We start from the raw sequence: 21,384 nt of genomic DNA on the forward strand, positions 1-21,384 counted from the left end.
GGCGGCCGCAAAAAAACAAAACAAAAAAACCCTGCGATTTTCCATTTAATTTCTCTGTCCTCCAATGTGATCGCACATCAGAGGACAGAGAAATGGGGTCCCCGATCGCCCCCGGTACTTACCGGTCGAGACCGATGCTCCTCATGGCTCCCGATGGGCGCAGCCATCTTTTTCCGGGAGTGCGCCCGCCGGCCAGCACCCGGCAGATCTTTGGGGTCTCGGCTGCCGGGGGTAAGCGTGACACCAAAGAACATCATTGCGGCCGGTTTTTACTGACCCCTGTTTTGTGATCGCCGGTAATTAACCGTTTACCGGTGACCGCAAAAAAAAAAAAAGTGGTGTGTCATTCTCTGTCCTCTGATGTGATCGCACATCAGAGGACAGAGAAATATGGGGATCTGTGACCATGTTATCCTTACTGGTGTCCCTGGGTCCTCCTGCGTCCCCTCCTGGCCGCCGGCATCTTCCTCCGGGAAGAAAATAGCGGGCGCATGCGCAGTGCGTCCGCAGTGATCTGCCGGTCGGCAAAGGAAGATTCATCCTCTTGTTTTATTTTTGTCACTGTGAGATCCTATCATAGTGATCAAAATAGAAAAAAATAATAAATACCTCCCCCCTTTATCACCCCCTTAGTTAGGAAAAAACAATAAAATAAAAAAAATGTATGTATTTACATTTTCCAATTAGGGTTAGGGCTAGGGCTGGTGCTAAAGTTAGGGTTAACGTTGGGGCTAAAGTTAGGGTTAGGGCTAAAGTTAGGGTTAGGGCTAAAGTTAGGGTTAGGGTTGGTGCTAAAGTTAGGGTTAGGGCTAGGGTTGGGGTTAAAGTTGGGATTAGGGTTTGGATTAAGGTTGGTATTAGGATTAGGGTTGGTATTCGGGTTAGGGTTGGCATTAGGGTTAGGGTTGGATTAGGGTTAGGGTTGGGATTAGGGTTAGGTTTGAGGTTAGGGTTGAGATTATGATTAGGGGTGTGTCGGGCTTAGGGATTTGTTTAGGGCTAGGGTTGGGATAAGGGGTGTTTTGGGGTTAGGGTTTTGATTAGGTTTATGGATTGGATTGGGTTGGGATTAGGGGTGTGTTGGGGTTAGGGTTGGAGTCAGAATTGGGAGGTTTCCACTGTCTAGGTACATCAGGGACTCTCCAAACGTGACAGCCAATTTTGAGCTCAAAAAGTCAAATGGCGCTCCCTTCCTTCTGAGCTCTGACGTTTACCCCCACATATGGGGTATCAGCGTACTCAGGACAAATTGGACAACAAATTTTGGGGTCCAATTTCTCCTGTTACCCTTGGGAAAAAAAATTGTGGGCTAAAAAATCATTTTTGTGGAAAAAAAACAAAAAATTTTATTTTCACAACTCTGCATTATCAACTTCTGTGAAGCACTTGGGCGTTCAAAGTGCTCACCATACATCTAGATTAATTCCTTGGGGGGGGGTCTAGTTTCCAAAATGGGGTCACTTGTGGGGGGTTTCTACTGTTTAGGTACATCAGGGGCTCTGCAAACGCAACATAATGCCGACAGACCATTCTATCAAAGTCTGCATTCCAAAAAGGCGCTCCTTCACTTCCGAGCTCTGCCATATGCCCAAACAGTGGTCCCCCCCACACATATGGAGTATCAGCGTACTCCGCATAAATTTATTGTGCAATTTAGGGGTCCAATTTCTCCTGTTACCCTTGTGAAAGTAAAAATTTGGGGGTGAATAAATCATTTTGGTGGAAAAAAATATGATTTTTTATTTTCATGGTTCTACATTATAAACTTCCGTGAAGCAGTTGGGGGTTCATAGAGCTCACCACACCTCTAGATAAGCTCTTTGGGGGTCTATGTTCCAGAATAGGGTCACTTGTGGGAGGTTTCTACTGTTTAGGTACATCAGGAGCTCTGCAAGTGCAACATGACGCCCGCAGACCATTCCATCAAAGTCTGCATTTTAAAACGTCACTACTTCCCTTCCGAGCCCTGATGTGTGCTTAAAAAGTGGTCCCCCCACATATGGGGTATCAGCGTACTCAGGACAAACTGGACAACAAATTTTGGGGTCCAATTTCTCCTGTTACCCTTGAGAAAATAAACTGCGAGCTAAAAAATCATTTTTGAGGAAAAAAAAAGGATTTTTTATTTTCACGGCTCTACGTTATAAACTTGTGAAGCACCTGGGGGTTTAAAGTGCTCACCACACACCTAGACAAGTTCCTTAAAGGGTCTAGTTTCCAAAATGGTGTCATTTGTGGGGGGTTTCTACTGTTTAGGCACATCAGGGGCTCTACCAACACGACATGGCGTCCGATCTCAATTCCAGCCAATTCTGCATTGAAAAAGTCAAACGGTGCTCCTTCTCTTCCAAGCTCTGCCGTGCGCCCAAACTGTGGTTTACCCCCACATATGGGGTATCGGCGTACTCAAGACAAATTGCACAACAACTTTTGGGGTCTAATTTCTCCTGTTACCCTTGTGAAAATAAGAATTTGTCGGCGAAAAGATCATTTTTGTGTAAAAAAAATGCGATTTTTTAATTTTCACGGCTCTACGTTATAAACTTCTGTGAAGCACTTGGGGGTTCAAAGTGCTCACCACACATCTAGACAAGTTCCTTATGGGCAACACATTCTTTGAAACAGAAAACATATCCCAAAATGTCAAATCCCCTCTAATGCCGTCATGGGGGCGCTAAATTTAGCCCAGAACACTCTCAAACACCTAAACAATACAAATGAACCAAAGGGAGAGTACAAAATTCTGAATAAAATCCAATAAGTTTATTGTATATATACAAATAAATGATAACATACACAAACAAGAACAATCATATAAGGACAAAGTGAAAAGCCTGACTTCACAGGTGTAAGGGTACCATCACACAGTGGCACTTTGATCGCTAGGACGGTACGATCCGTGACGTTCCAGCGATATTGTTACGATCTCGCTGTGTCTGACACGCTACTGCGATCAGGGACCCCGCTGAGAATTGTACGTCGTAGCAGATCGTCTGAAACTTTCTTTCGTCGCTGGATCTCCCGCTGACATCGCTGAATCGGCGTGTGTGACGCCGATTCAGCGATGTCTTCACTGGTAACCAGGGTAAACATCGGGTTACTAAGTGCAGGGCCGCGCTTAGTAACCCGATGTTTACCCTGGTTACCAGCGTAAACGTAAAAAAAACAAACACTACATACTTACCTTCAGCTGTCTGTCCCCGGCGCTCTGCTTCTCTGCACTCCTCCTGCATCCTGTGTCAGCGCCGGCCAGCCAAAAAGCACAGCGGTGACGTCACCGCTCTGCTTTCCGGCTGACCGGCGCTGACAGTGCAGAGGAAAGCACAGCGCCGGAGGACAGACACGGAATGTAAGTATGTAATGTTTGTTTTTTTTACGTTTACGCTGGTAACCAGGGTAAACATCGGGTTACTAAGCGCGGCCCTGCGCTTAGTAACCCGATGTTTACCCTGGTTACCAGGGGACTTCGGGATCGTTGGTCGCTGGAGAGCTGTCTGTGTGACAGCTCTCCAGCGACCACACAGCGACGCTGCAGCGATCGACATCGTTGTCGTATCGCTGCAGCGTCGTTTCAGTGTGACGGTACCCTAACGCCCAGGACAAAACACCAAAAAACAGGCAAAGATGCTTACCTGTCTAAATAGGCCTCAATACAAATGCACAAGCAGGGTGCAGCGGACCCAAACAAAATAGCAAATGCACAGGTGCAATACCTAATGAAACAGCCAGCCTTCAATAAGGGTTTAATACCCTAATATCAACTAATACCTTACATATATTTATATGTTTTTTTTTTTGCACGTATATTTTTTGCAGGGTGCAGCTGGGCCCAAATTGTTCTGTACACTGTGGCCTCTGTTCACACGGGATGCATTTTGGCACTGGGCAGCCCGCCATAGGGCGTTATTAATAGGCTGTATCCAGACGCTTTGTTTTCCTTGTGTGAACATGCCACATACAGAGTATTTTATCTTCGTGCATTGGTGTACCACACGGCCAAACCCTTATTGAAGGCTGGCTGTTTCATTAGGTATTGCACCTGTGCATTTGCTATTTTGTTTGGGTCCGCTGCACCCTGCTTGTGCATTTGTTTTGAGGCCTATTTAGACAGGTAAGCATCTTTGCCTGTTTTTTGGTGTTTTTTTCTTGAATGTGTCCTTTTTTGGTGTTTTTCATGTTAGAGTAGGACTGGCAATACGTAAGGACCCTTGGCGTGGGTTGCCAGCTTCCATATTATGGCCCTAATATCAACGAATACCTTACATATATTTATATGTTTTTTTTGCACGTATATTTTTTGCAGGGTGCAGCTGGGCCCAAATTGTTCTGTACACTGTGGCCTCTGTTCACACAGGATGCATTTTAGCACTGGGCAGCCCGCCATAGGGCGTTATTAATAGGCTGTAGCCAGATGCTTTGTATTCCTTGTGTGAACACGCCACATACAGAGTATTTAATCTTAGTGCATTGGTGTACCACACGGCCAAACCCTTATTGAAGGCTGGCTGTTTCATTAGGTATTGCACCTGTGCATTTGCTATTTTGTTTGGGTCTCCTGCACCCTGCTTGTGCATTTGTATTGAGGCCTATTTAGACAGGTAAGCATCTTTGCCTGTTTTTTGGTGTTTTTTCTTGAATGTGTCCTTTTTTGGTGTTCTTCTAACGCCCAGGACCAATGTATGTAAGTGGATGGGGAAGGAATATTAGCATATAAGGCTCAAAAAACAGATATTCTTATCCCATTAACCCCTTCATGACCTTGGGATTTTTCGTTTTTCCGTGTTCGTTTTTCACTCCCCTCCTTCCCAGAGCCATAACTTTTTTATTTTTCCGTCAATTTGGCCATGTAAGGGCTTATTTTTTGCGGAACGAGTTGTACTTTTGAACGACATCATTGGTTTTAGCATGTCGTGCACTAGAAAACGGGAAAAAAATTCCAAGTGCGGTGAAATTGCAAAAAAAGTGCAGTCCCACACTTGTTTTTTGTTTGGCTTTTTTGCTAGGTTCACTAAATGCTAAAACTGACCTGCCATTATGATTCTCCAGGTCAATACGAGTTCATAGACACCTAACATGACGAGGTTATTTTTTTATCTAAGTGGTGAAAAAAAATTCCAAACTTTGCTAAAAAAAATAAAAAATAAAAAATTGTGCCATTTTCCGATACTCGTAGCGTCTCCATTTTTCGTGATCTGGGGTCGGTTAAGGGCTTATTTTTTGCGTGCCGAGATGACGTTTTTAATGATAGCATTTTGGTGCAGATACGTTCTTTTGATCGCCTGTTATTGCATTTTAATGCAATGTCGCGGCGACCAAAAAAAGTAATTCTGGCATTTCGAATTTTTTTCCCGCTACGCTGTTTAGCGATCAGGTTAATGCTTTTTTTTATTTGATAGATCGGGCGATTCTGAGCGCGGCGATACCAAATATGTGTAGATTTGATATTTTTTTATGGATTTATTTTGATTGGGGCGAAAGGGGGGTGATTTAAACTTTTATATTTTTTTTATTTTTTTAACATTTTTTTCAACTTTTTTTTGGGAGGCTAGAAGCAGGCACAACCCAATCGCCTCTGCTACATAGCAGCGATCTGCTGATCGCTGCTATGTAGCAGAAATGGAGGTGTGCTACCGGCGATCAGTAATAACCATAGAGGTCTCAAGAACCTCTATGGTTACAATGGAGACGCATCGCCGACCCCCGATCATGTGACGGGGGTCGGCGATGACGTCATTTCCGGCCGCCCGGCCGGATGCGGTAGTTAAATGCCGCTGTCTGCATTTGACAGCGGCATTTAACTAGTTAATAGGTGCGGGCAGATCGCGGTTCTGCCCGCGCCTATTACGGGCACATGTCAGCTGTTCAAAACAGCTGACATGTCCCGGCTTTGGTGCGGGCTCACCGCCGGAGCCCGCATCAAAGCAGGGGATCTTACCTCGGACGTACTATCCCGTCCGAGGTCAGATAGGGGTTAAATCATACTGCTGCCAATTAAACTATTTTAATATGATACCATACGCATCTTTAAAGTGCCAAGTGCAAAAAATGCTAGTAGTGCAAAAACATCCAGCCAACCATGGACTGGGTGATTTGAATGTAAGACCTACAGAAAAACGGGAGTCAAAGAATATATAAACGGCCTAGCTATAGTCCTTACCCATAAGTCTCCACTATTGGAACTATTGGGGTGCATCATACCGCACGGGCTATCCACTTATTACCGCATATATATCAAAGTAAGTGTATATATTGGTTTAAACTAGCAGCACCTTATATACCTAAGCTTTTTTTGCACTTAATGCACTAGCACTTTTTCCACTATAGCACTTTAGTTGGTGCTCCTTTTATAAGCGCATTGCTATATATTATTACACACATAGGATTTTTTTTTGCACTTTTTGCTATATATACCCCCCGTTTTTTTATTGCTATTTTTCCATATAGTCAGTCCTTACAGGTGTGTGTATGTATATATATATATATATATATATATATATATATATATATATATATATATATATATATATATATATATATATATATATATATATATATAATGGTAGCCAAATAGGTATGGGCACTAAATATTACATACATGTATATATAATGAAATTGTTTTTAATATCTAATTAATTTTAATATGTTGTTACCATGCAGTAAATAATAAAAATTAATCTATTTATATCTCTGTTGTGATTTGTATTTCTGACCTTCTACCATGCTTTTCTACCATGTATTTCTGACCTTCTACCATGGCTCTACCAAACCAGGGATTCAAGCTTCAGGAGGCTAATTTGCATATTCCAGGTGCCTTCTGGGAGAAGCGAAGTCTCCCTAAGCTAGAAGATCGTTGGGTACAGCCGGGACCAGCTGCTTCGAAAGCATCACCAAACCAGGGATTCAAGCTTCAGGAGGCTAATTTGCATATTCCAGGTGCCTTCTGGGAGAAGCGAAGTCTCCCTAAGCTAGAAGATCGTTGGGTACAGCCGGGACCAGCTGCTTCGAAAGCATCACCAAACCAGGGATTCAAGCTTCAGGAGGCTAATTTGCATATTCCAGGTGCCTTCTGGGAGAAGCGAAGTCTCCCTAAGCTAGAAGATCGTTGGGTACAGCCGGGACCAGCTGCTTCGAAAGCATCACCAAACCAGGGATTCAAGCTTCAGGAGGCTAATTTGCATATTCCAGGTGCCTTCTGGGAGAAGCGAAGTCTCCCTAAGCTAGAAGATCGTTGGGTACAGCCGGGACCAGCTGCTTCGAAAGCATCACCAAACCAGGGATTCAAGCTTCAGGAGGCTAATTTGCATATTCCAGGTGCCTTCTGGGAGAAGCGAAGTCTCCCTAAGCTAGAAGATCGTTGGGTACAGCCGGGACCAGCTGCTTCGAAAGCATCACCAAACCAGGGATTCAAGCTTCAGGAGGCTAATTTGCATATTCCAGGTGCCTTCTGGGAGAAGCGAAGTCTCCCTAAGCTAGAAGATCGTTGGGTACAGCCGGGACCAGCTGCTTCGAAAGCATCACCAAACCAGGGATTCAAGCTTCAGGAGGCTAATTTGCATATTCCAGGTGCCTTCTGGGAGAAGCGAAGTCTCCCTAAGCTAGAAGATCGTTGGGTACAGCCGGGACCAGCTTCTTCGAAAGCATCACCAAACCAGGAATTCAAGCTTCAGGAGGCTAATTTGCATATTCCAGGTGCCTTCTGGGAGAAGCGAAGTCTCCCTAAGCTAGAAGATCGTTGGGTACAGCCGGGACCAGCTGCTTCGAAAGCATCACCAAACCAGGGATTCAAGCTTCAGGAGGCTAATTTGCATATTCCAGGTGCCTTCTGGGAGAAGCGAAGTCTCCCTAAGCTAGAAGATCGTTGGGTACAGCCGGGACCAGCTGCTTCGAAAGCATCACCAAACCAGGGATTCAAGCTTCAGGAGGCTAATTTGCATATTCCAGGTGCATTCTGGGAGAAGAATTTTTGCCTGTAGGACATTATTGCAAGAGAGCTTGGCTGAGTAGATTACACAAGAAGGAAAACACACAGCAAGTCAGCAGGATCTAGGAGCAACATGGCAGATGTGACAACCTACATGGTGAGCTGCAGCATGTGCTACATGTTCACAGATCGACCAGAAGAAGAATCCAATTTCACCTGTCAGAAGTGTAGACTAGTGGCCCTTTTAGAAGAAAAGGTGCGGGGTCTGGAAGAAAGAATAGCAACTTTGAAACTCATCAAAGAGAATGAAGACTTTCTAGACAGAACAGAAGCATCTCTACTGGTCACAGAAGGTGCAAAAAGTGTCAGAGAACCTCCAAAAGCAGATGAGTGGAAGCATGTGACCAAAAGAAGCAAGAAGACCATGGAGAAATCACCAACCACACAACTGAAGAACCGATATCAAATCTTTGTAGAGGATGAAGATGGCACACCTAAGAATGAAGCAATATCAGCAAGCAAAAAAGAAAAGGGCACACAGCAACAAGTGACAGCAAAAAGTACAGCCAAGAAGCAACGAAGAGTGGTGGTGGTGGGAGACTCACTACTGAGAGGCACCGAAGCAGCCATCTGCAGACCGGACATAACTGCAAGAGAAGTATGCTGCCTTCCAGGTGCGATGATCAAGGATGTGACCGATAGGATACCAAAGCTCTTCAGCTCCCAGGACGTCCACCCATTTCTTCTGATACATGTTGGCACCAATGACACGGCAAGGAAGGACCTACCGACAATCTGCAAGGACTTTGAAGAGTTGGGGAAGAAAGTAAAGGAACTGGATGCACAGGTAGTTTTTTCTTCTATCCTTCCAGTAGACGGGCATGGCACCAGGAGATGGAACAGGATCCTTGATGCAAACAACTGGCTAAGACGATGGTGCAGACAACAAGGATTTGGATTCCTGGACCACGGTGTGAATTACTGGTATGATGGACTCCTCGCCAGAGACGGACTACACCTCAACAAACCTGGGAAACACACATTCGCCAGAAGACTCGCTACACTCATCAGGAGGGCGTTAAACTAGAAGAAGAGGGGACGGGAAGAAAAACATTAGACTCGAACAAAGACGACCCAGGAAAACATACTCAGAAGGCAGGTAAGAACATTTCTAAAACAATCCACAGTGAGGAGATTGGAACAAAACAAAATCCTCTAAACTGCATGCTCGCAAACGCCAGAAGCCTGACAAACAAGATGGAAGAACTAGAAGCAGAAATATCTACAGGTAACTTTGACATAGTGGGAATAACCGAGACATGGTTAGATGAAAGCTATGACTGGGCAGTTAACTTACAGGGTTACAGTCTGTTTAGAAAGGATCGTAAAAATCGGAGAGGAGGAGGGGTTTGTCTCTATGTAAAGTCTTGTCTAAAGTCCACTTTAAGGGAGGATATTAGCGAAGGGAATGAGGATGTCGAGTCCATATGGGTTGAAATTCATGGAGGGAAAAATGGTAACAAAATTCTCATTGGGGTCTGTTACAAACCCCCAAATATAACAGAAAGCATGGAAAGTCTACTTCTAAAGCAGATAGATGAAGCTGCAACCCATAATGAGGTCCTGGTTATGGGGGACTTTAACTACCCGGATATTAACTGGGAAACAGAAACCTGCGAAACCCATAAAGGCAACAGGTTTCTGCTAATAACCAAGAAAAATTATCTTTCACAATTGGTGCAGAATCCAACCAGAGGAGCAGCACTTTTAGACCTAATACTATCTAATAGACCTGACAGAATAACAAATCTGCAGGTGGTTGGGCATTTAGGAAATAGCGATCACAATATTGTGCAGTTTCACCTGTCTTTCACTAGGGGGACTTGTCAGGGAGTCACAAAAACATTGAACTTTAGGAAGGCAAAGTTTGAACAGCTTAGAGATGCCCTTAATCTGGTAGACTGGGACAATATCCTCAGAAATGAGAATACAGATAATAAATGGGAAATGTTTAAGAACATCCTAAATAGGCAGTGTAAGCGGTTTATACCTTGTGGGAATAAAAGGACTAGAAATAGGAAAAACCCAATGTGGCTAAACAAAGAAGTAAGACAGGCAATTAACAGTAAAAAGAAAGCATTTGCACTACTAAAGCAGGATGGCACCATTGAAGCTCTAAAAAACTATAGGGAGAAAAATACTTTATCTAAAAAACTAATTAAAGCTGCCAAAAAGGAAACCGAGAAGCACATTGCTAAGGAGAGTAAAACTAATCCCAAACTGTTCTTCAACTATATCAATAGTAAAAGAATAAAAACTGAAAATGTAGGCCCCTTAAAAAATAGTGAGGAAAGAATGGTTGTAGATGACGAGGAAAAAGCTAACATATTAAACACCTTCTTCTCCACGGTATTCACGGTGGAAAATGAAATGCTAGGTGAAATCCCAAGAAACAATGAAAACCCTATATTAAGGGTCACCAATCTAACCCAAGAAGAGGTGCGAAACCGGCTAAATAAGATTAAAATAGATAAATCTCCGGGTCCGGATGGCATACACCCACGAGTACTAAGAGAACTAAGTAATGTAATAGATAAACCATTATTTCTTATTTTTAGGGACTCTATAGCGACAGGGTCTGTTCCGCAGGACTGGCGCATAGCAAATGTGGTGCCAATATTCAAAAAGGGCTCTAAAAGTGAACCTGGAAATTATAGGCCAGTAAGTCTAACCTCTATTGTTGGTAAAATATTTGAAGGGTTTCTGAGGGATGTTATTCTGGATTATCTCAATGAGAATAACTGTTTAACTCCATATCAGCATGGGTTTATGAGAAATCGCTCCTGTCAAACCAATCTAATCAGTTTTTATGAAGAGGTAAGCTATAGACTGGACCACGGTGAGTCATTGGACGTGGTATATCTCGATTTTTCCAAAGCGTTTGATACCGTGCCGCACAAGAGGTTGGTACACAAAATGAGAATGCTTGGTCTGGGGGAAAATGTGTGTAAATGGGTTAGTAACTGGCTTAGTGATAGAAAGCAGAGGGTGGTTATAAATGGTATAGTCTCTAACTGGGTCGCTGTGACCAGTGGGGTACCGCAGGGGTCAGTATTGGGACCTGTTCTCTTCAACATATTCATTAATGATCTGGTAGAAGGTTTACACAGTAAAATATCGATATTTGCAGATGATACAAAACTATGTAAAGCAGTTAATACAAGAGAAGATAGTATTCTGCTACAGAAGGATCTGGATAAGTTGGAAACTTGGGCTGAAAGGTGGCAGATGAGGTTTAACAATGATAAATGTAAGGTTATACACATGGGAAGAGGGAATCAATATCACCATTACACACTGAACGGGAAACCACTGGGTAAATCTGACAGGGAGAAGGACTTGGGGATCCTAGTTAATGATAAACTTACCTGGAGCAGCCAGTGCCAGGCAGCAGCTGCCAAGGCAAACAGGATCATGGGGTGCATTAAAAGAGGTCTCGATACACATGATGAGAGCATTATACTGCCTCTGTACAAATCCCTAGTTAGACCGCACATGGAGTACTGTGTCCAGTTTTGGGCACCGGTGCTCAGGAAGGATATAATGGAACTAGAGAGAGTACAAAGGAGGGCAACAAAATTAATAAAGGGGATGGGAGAACTACAATACCCAGATAGATTAGTGAAATTAGGATTATTTAGTCTAGAAAAAAAAGACGACTGAGGGGCGATCTAATAACCATGTATAAGTATATAAGGGGACAATACAAATATCTCGCTGAGGATCTGTTTATACCAAGGAAGGTGACGGGCACAAGGGGGCATTCTTTGCGTCTGGAGGAGAGAAGGTTTTTCCACCAACATAGAAGAGGATTCTTTACTGTTAGGGCAGTGAGAATCTGGAATTGCTTGCCTGAGGAGGTGGTGATGGCGAACTCAGTCGAGGGGTTCAAGAGAGGCCTGGATGTCTTCCTGGAGCAGAACAATATTGTATCATACAATTATTAGGTTCTGTAGAAGGACGTAGATCTGGGTATTTATTATGATGGAATATAGGCTGAACTGGATGGACAAATGTCTTTTTTCGGCCTTACTAACTATGTTACTATGCTATGAGCTCGTTTTCCTTTTACTATTGGAACCTGAGCGATGCAGCCCCAACGCGCGTTTTGCGTTGGCTTCCTCGGGGCGAAACGCGCGTTGGGGCTGCATCGCTCAGGTTCCAATAGTGGAGACTTATGGGTTTAATTAAACACAGCTGGACTCCAATGAAGGAGTAGAACCATTAATTAAACGGATAGGACTTGATTTGGAAAGGCACACACCTGTCTATATAAGACTTCACAGCTCACAGTGCATGTCAGACCAAATGAGAATCATGAGATCAAGGGAACTGGCCCAGGAGCTCAGAGACAGAATTGTGGCAAGGCACAGATCTGGCCAAGGTTACAACAGAATTTCTGATGTAGTCAAGGTTCCTAAGAGCACAGTTGCCTTCATAATCCTTAAATGGAAGAAGTTTGGGACCACCAGAAGTCTTCCTAGACCTGGCTGTCCAGCCAAACTGAGCAATCATGGTAGAAAAGCCTTGGTGAGAGAGGTAAAGAAGAACCCCAAGATCACTGTGGCTGAGCTCAAGAGATGCAGTAAGGAGATGGGAGAAAGTTCCACAAAGTCAACCATCACTGCAGCCCTCCACCAGTGGGCCTTTATGGCAGAGTGGCCCGACGAAAGCCTCTCCTCAGTGCAAGACATATGAAAGCACGCATAGAGTTTGCTAAAAAAACACATGAAGGACTCCCAGACAATGAGAAATAAGATTCTTTGGTCTGATGAGACGAAGATAGACCTTTTTGGCGATAATTTTAAGCGGTATGGGTGGAGAAAACCAGGCACTGCTGATCACCTGCCTAATACAATCCCAACAGTGAAACATCGGGGTGGCAGCATCATGCTAGGGGGGTGTTTTTCAGCTGCAGGGACAGGACGACTGGTTGTCATTGAAGGAAACGAATGCGGCCAAGTAAAGAGATATCCTGGATGAAAACCTCTTCCAGAGTGCTCTGGACCTCAGACTTGGCCGAAGGTTCACCTTCCAACAAGACAATGACCCTAAGCACACAGCTAAAATGACAAAGGAGTGGCTTCAGAACAACTCTGTGACCATTCTTGACTGGCCCAGCCAGAACCCTGACCTAAACCCAATTGAGCATCTGTGGAGAGACCTGAAAATGACTGTCCACCAACGTTCACCATCCAACCTGACGGAACTAGAGAGGATCTGCAAGGAAGAATGGCAGAGGATCCCCAAATCCAGGTGTGAAAAACTTGTTACATCATTCCCAAGAAGACTCATGGCTGTACTAGCTCAAAAAGGGTGCTTCTCAATACTGAGCAAAGGGTCTGAATACTTATGACCATGTGATATTTCAGTTTTTCTTTTTTAATAAAATTTGCAAAAATTTCTACATTTCTATTTTTTTTTCCAGTCAAGATTGGGTGCAGAATGTACATTAATTAGAAAAAAAATGAACTTTTTTGAATTTACCAGATGGCTGCAATGAAACAAAGTGAAAAATTTAAAGGGGTATGAATACTTTCTGTACCCATAGAATATATAGATATACTGTAGATATATACAATCTATGTGGGGCCTTTATACTGCGGAGTACTATGTGGGGCTTATTGTATTACATGGAGGACTATGTGGGAAATCTAGTGGGGAATCTAGGTCTAGGTTCAATAGGACAAAAATTATTTTTTAAGGGCTGCAAAGTTATGAGATGTGCTCTTTCGTGACCCGCTGAATATTTTTTTTTCTTTCGGGGGGTTCGCAATTATTTTGAGACCCTGCTCTGTCCTCTTCTATGGGAGCAGTGGTGTAATGCATGACCCTGTTCTATCCATTTTTATGGGAGCAGTGGTGTAATGTGCGACATTGCACTGTCGACTTCTATGAGAGTAGTAATAGAGTGGACAGAGCAGGGTCACACATTACACTACTGCTCCCATAGAAGTGGAAACAGCAGGGTCATACATTACATACAATAGATGCTGCACATCTAATCCCATTATGTGTGATACACTCCGCTGAGTTAAATATATAATCCCATCATGTGATAAAGTACACTTAGCCCTATATCTAATCCTAGCATGTGTTACTGTAAGCATATCTAATCACACACGATACACTTCAGGTATCTATCCCCAGCTTATGATACAGCGAGCAACATCAATTATCAGAATCGGTGCTATAGTCCTTGATGACATTGTCCACATGTCTTTATCACTTTGCAGTCACCAACAAAATAGCTCTGCACTGTGATCCTAAACGTCATCCTTTCTTATCCTTTTGCAAACACCCAGAAGAGGAGGAGAGGGGAGAGATCACACATGAGGAGATCCTGTTCACATTTACTGCAGTTGTAATGTGAGCTAGCACTACACTAGGTTTTCATGGCAAATTTCAGCAGCTTCTCTCCCTAGTGTATAATATCAAACATTTTAAAAATTATTTTTCATATTTTACTTCATAAAAAAAAAATTGAAACATATCAGCAGCAAAACCGCAGGTGTAATAAAGATCTGCGAATTTGCTACTGATGTGGGTGTGACAAACGCTGCAGATCAGGAGGAGGGAAGTGTGTGGGCGGAGTCTATGTACGTGTCTGTGTGCTGGGGTCTGCGTGTATGTGCGCGTGTGTCCCTGTGTGTGTGCGGGTGTCTGCGTGAATCTGTGTCTGTGTGCGGTTGTGTGTGGGTCTGAGTGCCTGTGTGTCCCTGTGTGTGCGGGTCTGTGTAAGCAGCCACTGTCTGATGGGACTACTGCTCCCATCCGGCTATGAATACTCAAAGTGACAGCATTAACGATGATGGGAAAGTAGTCCAATCAGAAAATGCATGTGTTCAGTAGTTAAAAGAACAAACATACAGAACATACAGCAGACATACATTACAGACATACAACATATAGTACATACTCACCAATCTACTAGCCCCCGATCTAATAAAAATGACATATAAACCAACCTATACTTACCTTTCTGCTGTAGTCCAGTTAATAACGAGCGTCCCACGACGATCTCCCTTGTAGAAAAGTGACATCGAGCAATGTCAGTGCTCTACAGGGCCTCCGCGATTAACTGACAGGCGATGTATCCCTCTGCCACTGCCGGGAGAGAGGTCACCCGAGTTCATTCTCTCACCGGCAGCGCAGTGTGAGAAAATTCCCAAGCAGCAATTCCCACACAGCATTGCCGTAAAGTTAGCATGAACTCCAGTAACCTCTTCAGTGATGCACTGCAGGAGCCATTATCTCTTGTCAGTGCATTGTGGGAGGCCCTGTAAAGGAGTGACATCACCCGATGTCACTGTTCTGTAGGGGAGATCGTCGTGGGACACTCGTTATTAATTGGACTGCGTCGGAACAGGGGAATATACCGTTGGTTTATTATTTTTTGCAGGTGATTGATGGCTTCAGGGAATTAGGCGTGGTTGTAAGTATGGTAAAATTAAGAATATTAAAAATACTTTTTTCTGGCTGTGTCTTTATTTAACTCTCACTACTATAGGATTAGTAATGGATAGATATCTTATTGACGCCTCTCCATTACTAACCAGGCTTAATGTCACCCTACAATCAAAGGTGACATTAACCCCTTATTACCCCATATGCCACCGCTACAGGGCAGTGGGAAGAGAAAGGCTAAGTTCCGGAATTGGCACATCTTACAGATGCGCCATTTCTGGGGCGGCTGGTATTTGTAGCCAGGGGGCCCAATAATCATGGTCCCTTCCTAGGCTATGATTATCAGCCCGAAGCTGTCTGCATAGCCTTTCTGGCTATTAATTATAGGGAGACCCCACGTCATTTTTTTGGGGGGTCTCCTATTTCAATAGCCAATAAAGGCTAAATATACAGCCTGGGTAGATTCATAGCCTGGGATGCTCCATGGGTATTAACCCCTTCCAAGGCTAGAAACATCGGCCATCAGCTTTCCCTCTCTGGCGCAGAAAATTTCGTGGGAGCACCACACCATTTTTTTCCCCCTCTAATTTTTTTTTTTTTTTAAATTAAAGATATCGCGTGCAGATTTTGTGTGTGTGTGTGTGTGTGTCTCTCAACTATTTATGTACCTATTTATTATGTGCATTACTAAACATTGGCCTTGGTATTATCCATCTGTCTATATCGGTCTGTCTGAGTGTGTAAACTTTATTCTTCAATGGAGTATGTAAAATAAGAGGATGGACAAAAATGACATCACAATTCTTTTTTTTTGTTACATAATAGATCTTTATTTAGCTTACAAAAACTCAGACAAATCTGCATATAAATTGTATCAAATCCACGTAGATTTTTATGCGCGTTTTCTGGCAAGAGGCGCATATTCTGTACAGAAAATTCTGTAGGCAAATCTGCAATGTGTGCACATACTCTAATACTTTACACTTTTTCCAATTGTTCAAAAAATTTGATGGCACCTTCCGGTTAACTACTTGTTAGCTATAAGACTCACAAGTATAAATAGATTTTCAGTTGAAAAATTCTGCAAAATCCAATTACAGAACACAAGTCTCACCTGCCCATAGGAAAACCTTTTTTTTCCACGGCCAAGACAGAAAGAGGAGCATATAGGCAGGGTGCTTAGGCTGTGACTGTACAGGTGATTTTCCAACAGAGACCAAAACCTGCATCAAAAAGGACACACACATTCAAAAGAACATTCAAAGAACAATAAAAAAAAAACAGGGCGCAACATACAGTGCTCAGCATGAATGAGTACAACCCAGCAAATTTTTCAGAAAAACTTTAGTTATCTTTCAGAATCAACATTTTCTATGGGATACAACATAGTACAAAAAGCTCCCATAAACGTGGAACATTGATTGCAAACTAGATTTGTTATTCTGCCTACTCAAAAGTAATTTTTATTTAACCCCTTCATGACCTTGGGATTTTCTTCAGTGTTTGTTTTTTTGCTCCCCTTCTTCCATAACTTTTTTGTTTTTCCGTCAATATGGCCATGTGAGGGCTATTTTTTTGCGAAACAAGTTGCACTTTTTAACGACATCATTGGTTTTAGCATGTCGTGTACTAGAAAAATGGGAAAAAAAATTCCAAGTGCGGTGAAATTGCAAAAAAAATGCAATCCCACACTTGTTTTTTGATTGGCTTTTTTACTTAGTTCACTAAATGCTCAAACTGATCTGCCATTATGATTCTCCAGGTCATTACGAGTTCATAGACACCAAACATGTCTAGGTTCTCTTTTATCTAAGCGGTGAAAAAAAATTCCAAACTTTGCTAAAAAAAAAAAAAATGCACCATTTTCCGATACCCGTAGCGTCTCCATTTTTCGTGATCTGGGGTCAGGTGAGGGCTTATTTTTTGCGTGCTGAGCTGATGTTTTTAATGATAGCATTTTGGTGCAGATACGTTCTTTTGATCGCCCGTTATTGCATTTTAATGCAGTGTCACGGTGACAAAAAAAAAAACCCCGTAATTTTGGCGTTTCAAATTTTTTTCTTCCTACGTCGTTTAGCGATCAGGTTAATCCTTTTTTTATTGATAGATCGGGCAATTCTGAATGCGGCGATACCAAATATGTGTAAGTTTGATTTTTTTTTTTATTGATTTATTTTGAATGGGGCGAAAGGCAGATGATTTAAACTTATTTTTTTTTTCACATTTTTTTAACTTTTTTTTTTTTTTAATTTTGCCATGCTTCAATAGCCTCCATGGGAGGCTAGCAGCTGGCACCACTCGATCGGCTCTGCTACATAGCAGCGATCATCAGATCGCTGCTATGCAGCAGAAATGCAGGTGTGCTATGAGCGCCGACCACAGGGGGGCGCTCACAGCAGGCTGGCATCAGTAGCCATAGAGGTCTCAAGGACCTCTATGGTTACCATTCTGACGCATCGCTGACCCCCGATCATGTGACGGGGGTCGGCGATGCACTCATTTCCGGTCGCAAGCGCCGGTTAAATGCCGCTGTCAGTGTTTGACAGCGGCATTTAACTAGTTAATAGCGGCGGGTGAATCGCGATTTCACCCGCCGCTATTGCGGGCACATGTCAGCTGTTCAAAATAGCTGACATGTCCCAGCTTTGATGCGGGCTCACCGAGGTCAGAAAGAGGTTAAGACCATTTTGGAAAATTAGTACACCCAAATGAAAGTCTTTGGAACAAAAAAGTTTAGACTATAAAATTATAATTAACCCTTTGCAAACCTTGGACGTATCTATACGTCCAGGTTGCTATGTACTTACCAACCTTGGATGTATAGATAAGTTGTGGCAATTTTGCATACACAGAACTGTGCGCATGATCGCCGCCGGGTGTCAGCTGATTCTGACACTGCTCCCAGCACTTTAACCACCTAAATACAGTGATTGCAGCATTTAGCTGGCATACAGAGGGAGGGAGCCCACTCTGCGCTCCGATCGGCACCCATGCGATGTCATTGCAGGGTGCCGATTGTTGCCATGATGACTCCATGTCGTCATGACCACATCAGGGTCACCAGGCACTAGCAAGTTAGTTAGATCGTGCGCAGTGAAGGGCTGACAGTTATAGTGTATTGCATGCTGCTGCATTGGAATGCATTAGTACTGCAATCAGACTGCAGAAAGTGAAAGTCCCATAGTGGGACTAAGCAAAAAAATAAATTATAAAAATATTTAACCCCCTTCCCCACATTTCCAGTACATATACTTCATGATTGGGAAGGACTTCTTGACCAATGCAGTATATGTACATCATGGCGATCGCATGCGCACAGGGGGCTGTGAGCGGGCAATCGCCGCCACACATCAGCTACTTCTGACAGCCAACACCAGGCTCTCAGCATCAGGAGCGGTCACGCACAGCTCCCAGCACTTTAACCCCCTAAATGCTGCGATCAATGCAGCTTTTAGAGAGAAGACAGAGGGAAGACGTCATTGCAGGGTCCCGATCGTTGCCATGGTGACCCAATGTGGTCATGATGACATCCAGGCACTAGCAAGTTAGTTAGATCATGCGCAGAGCATGACCCAACTTATCTGCAGGGCTGACAGGCTATGAAGGTATAGCAATGCTCCTGCATTACTATACCTTATAACTGCGATCAGACTGCAGAAAGTGCAAAGTCACATAGCGGGACTTAGGCTACTTTCACACTAGTGTCGGAATCTGCCCGTCGCAATGCGAGTGCAGCGGATGCATTTCTCCAGTGCATCCGCTGCCCCATTGTGAGGTGCGGGGAGGTGGGGGCAGAGTTCCGTCCGCGCATGCACGGTCGGAAAAAGCGGTCCGTTGGCAGCAAAAAAAGTTACATTTAACGTTTTTTGCTCCCGGCGGTCCGCCACAACACGGCGCAACCGTCGCATGTCGGTTGCTACGTGTGGCAATGCGTCGCTAATGTTAATCTATGGGGCAAAAAAGCATCCTGCAAACAACTTTGCAGGATGCGTTTTTTGCCATAAACGACGCATTGCGACGTATTGCAAAAAACGCCAGTGTGAATGTAGCCTAAGTAAAAAAGTTAGGCTGGTTTCACATTTGCGGTTGTGTCCGCACCATTTCGGACACATACATCCGCATGCGTCTTGATTTCATATCTTTACCATTGTGGACACAGGTTCATGCGTTTGCATGTGTTCGCCTGCGTTTTTAAGCAGGCGTCTTTTCGCAATGTGCGGCGGGGCACGGCTAACGCACCATGGTGCAAGTTTTGAGGCGGCGAATTTCCGTCAAATATGCGCAGGCATGCGCATGCGTGCGTTAAAAACCGCATTACTGTCTATGGGAACGCATGCGTACGCATGTCTTTGCATATGCATGCGTTCGATGCGCTTGTGTACTTCGGACTGCGCATGTCCAGGAACTGATTTAGACATGCCCATTGAGACACACCCTCCTGGAAATATCGAACGCATGTGCATAAAAAGCACAAAAGCATGCAAAAATGCATGCAAACGCAACGTTTTTTTGCCACCATGCGTAAGCGGATGGGGATAAAAAATGCTGCGTTAGCATTCATTTGCGGACAAGACGCTGCGGACTCAACCGCAAATGTGAAACTAGCCTTAAAAAAAAAAAAAAAACACAATAGAAGTACATATAATTTTGTATCGCCGACCCAAGCTATAAAACTGTCCCACTAGTAAACATTAGAGAACACCATAAAAACAAACAACAAAAAAAGGCCACAAAAAAGATGCTTTATCATCATTCTGCCGACCCACAAGTGGAATGAACCACGATCAAAAAAGAATAATGTAAATAAAAATGGTATCGCTGATAACGTAATCTTGTCCCACAAAATCAAGCTACCAGACAACTCCATCAGCTGAAAAAATAAATTATTTTTGCATCACTTTATTCTGAGAGCTATAACTTTTTTCTATTAGTTTAGTTTGTGTAAAAGCTTCAAAACATGAAAAAAACTATACAAATGTGGTACTGCTGTAAATCATGACCCAAAGAATAAAGTTGCCTTATTAATTTTACCACATGCAGAACGGCATTAAAAAAAAAGCCCCAAAAAACAATTCCAGCATTGTTGATTTTTGTTTATCCTACCTCCCAAAAATCACATGACTGTCAGCAGATAGAAAAATTACAGCTTTCAAAATATGGTGATGCAAAAAAATTAGTTTTTGCAATACAAAGCGTCTTTTAGGCCTCTTTCACACATCCAGATAATTCCGATATCGGAGAAATCGGTACCGGAATTATCCGTGTCCGTGTGTCCATGTGCTCACAGAGCACATCAGTGTGGCGCATGTGTGGCAGCCGTGTGCCGCCCGTGTGCCGACTGAGGACCACACGGACCGTGCAGGAGACAGCGCTACAGTTAAGCGCTGTCCCCTGCTTGTGGTGCTGAAGCCGGCATTCATTCCTTCTTCCCAGCAGCGTTCGCTGGAGAGAAGGAATGAAAAATCAAGGTGTTTTTTTTTTCCCTTAAAAATAAAGTTTGTGAGCATATGCGCATATTCTTCACTGTAATGAGCGGTGCCATGTGACCGCTCACATAGGACCTGCTGCCGGCGCTGAGAGCATACATCGCAGCAGCTGGGTGAGTATTTCCCGGCAAGCGGGGGGGGGGGGGGGGGCGCACAGGGGATGAGAGGCGGGTGGTGACTCACAAACTTTATTTTTAAGGGAAAAAAAAAAAAAACGAGCTTACTGTAGCACTGTCTCTCCTGCGGGCGGTACGTGCACACGGAGGAGAGTGCACACTGTTCTCCGTGTGCACGTGTGCGGCACGTATTGCGGTACGTGCTGCCAGTGAAAAGCGGACATGTCTCCGTGTTTTGCACACAGACATGCGGTCCGTGAAAACACGGAGACATGTGCATAGACCCATTCATTTGAATGGGTCTACGTGTGTCAGTGTCTCCGGTACGTGAGAAAACTGTCACTACACGTACTGGAGACACTGACGTGTGAAAGAGGCCTTAGTGTGTGATAGC

At 43.7% G+C, this 21,384-nt stretch overlaps 1 protein-coding gene across 1 annotated transcript in view; it reads right to left on the bottom strand.

Annotated features, from left to right (window-relative positions):
* ENGASE (endo-beta-N-acetylglucosaminidase) overlaps positions 1–21,384 on the bottom strand; it is a 139,071-nt gene that overhangs the window by 23,565 nt on the left and 94,122 nt on the right. The window contains exon 9 of the mRNA XM_069752408.1: positions 16,503–16,611. Coding sequence (XP_069608509.1) covers positions 16,503–16,611 — 109 coding nt within the window. The remainder of the gene's footprint in view (positions 1–16,502; positions 16,612–21,384) is intronic.

This window comes from Ranitomeya imitator, chromosome 2, assembly GCF_032444005.1.
Source record: "Ranitomeya imitator isolate aRanImi1 chromosome 2, aRanImi1.pri, whole genome shotgun sequence".
In the NCBI taxonomy this organism is placed as follows: Eukaryota; Metazoa; Chordata; class Amphibia; order Anura; family Dendrobatidae; genus Ranitomeya; species Ranitomeya imitator.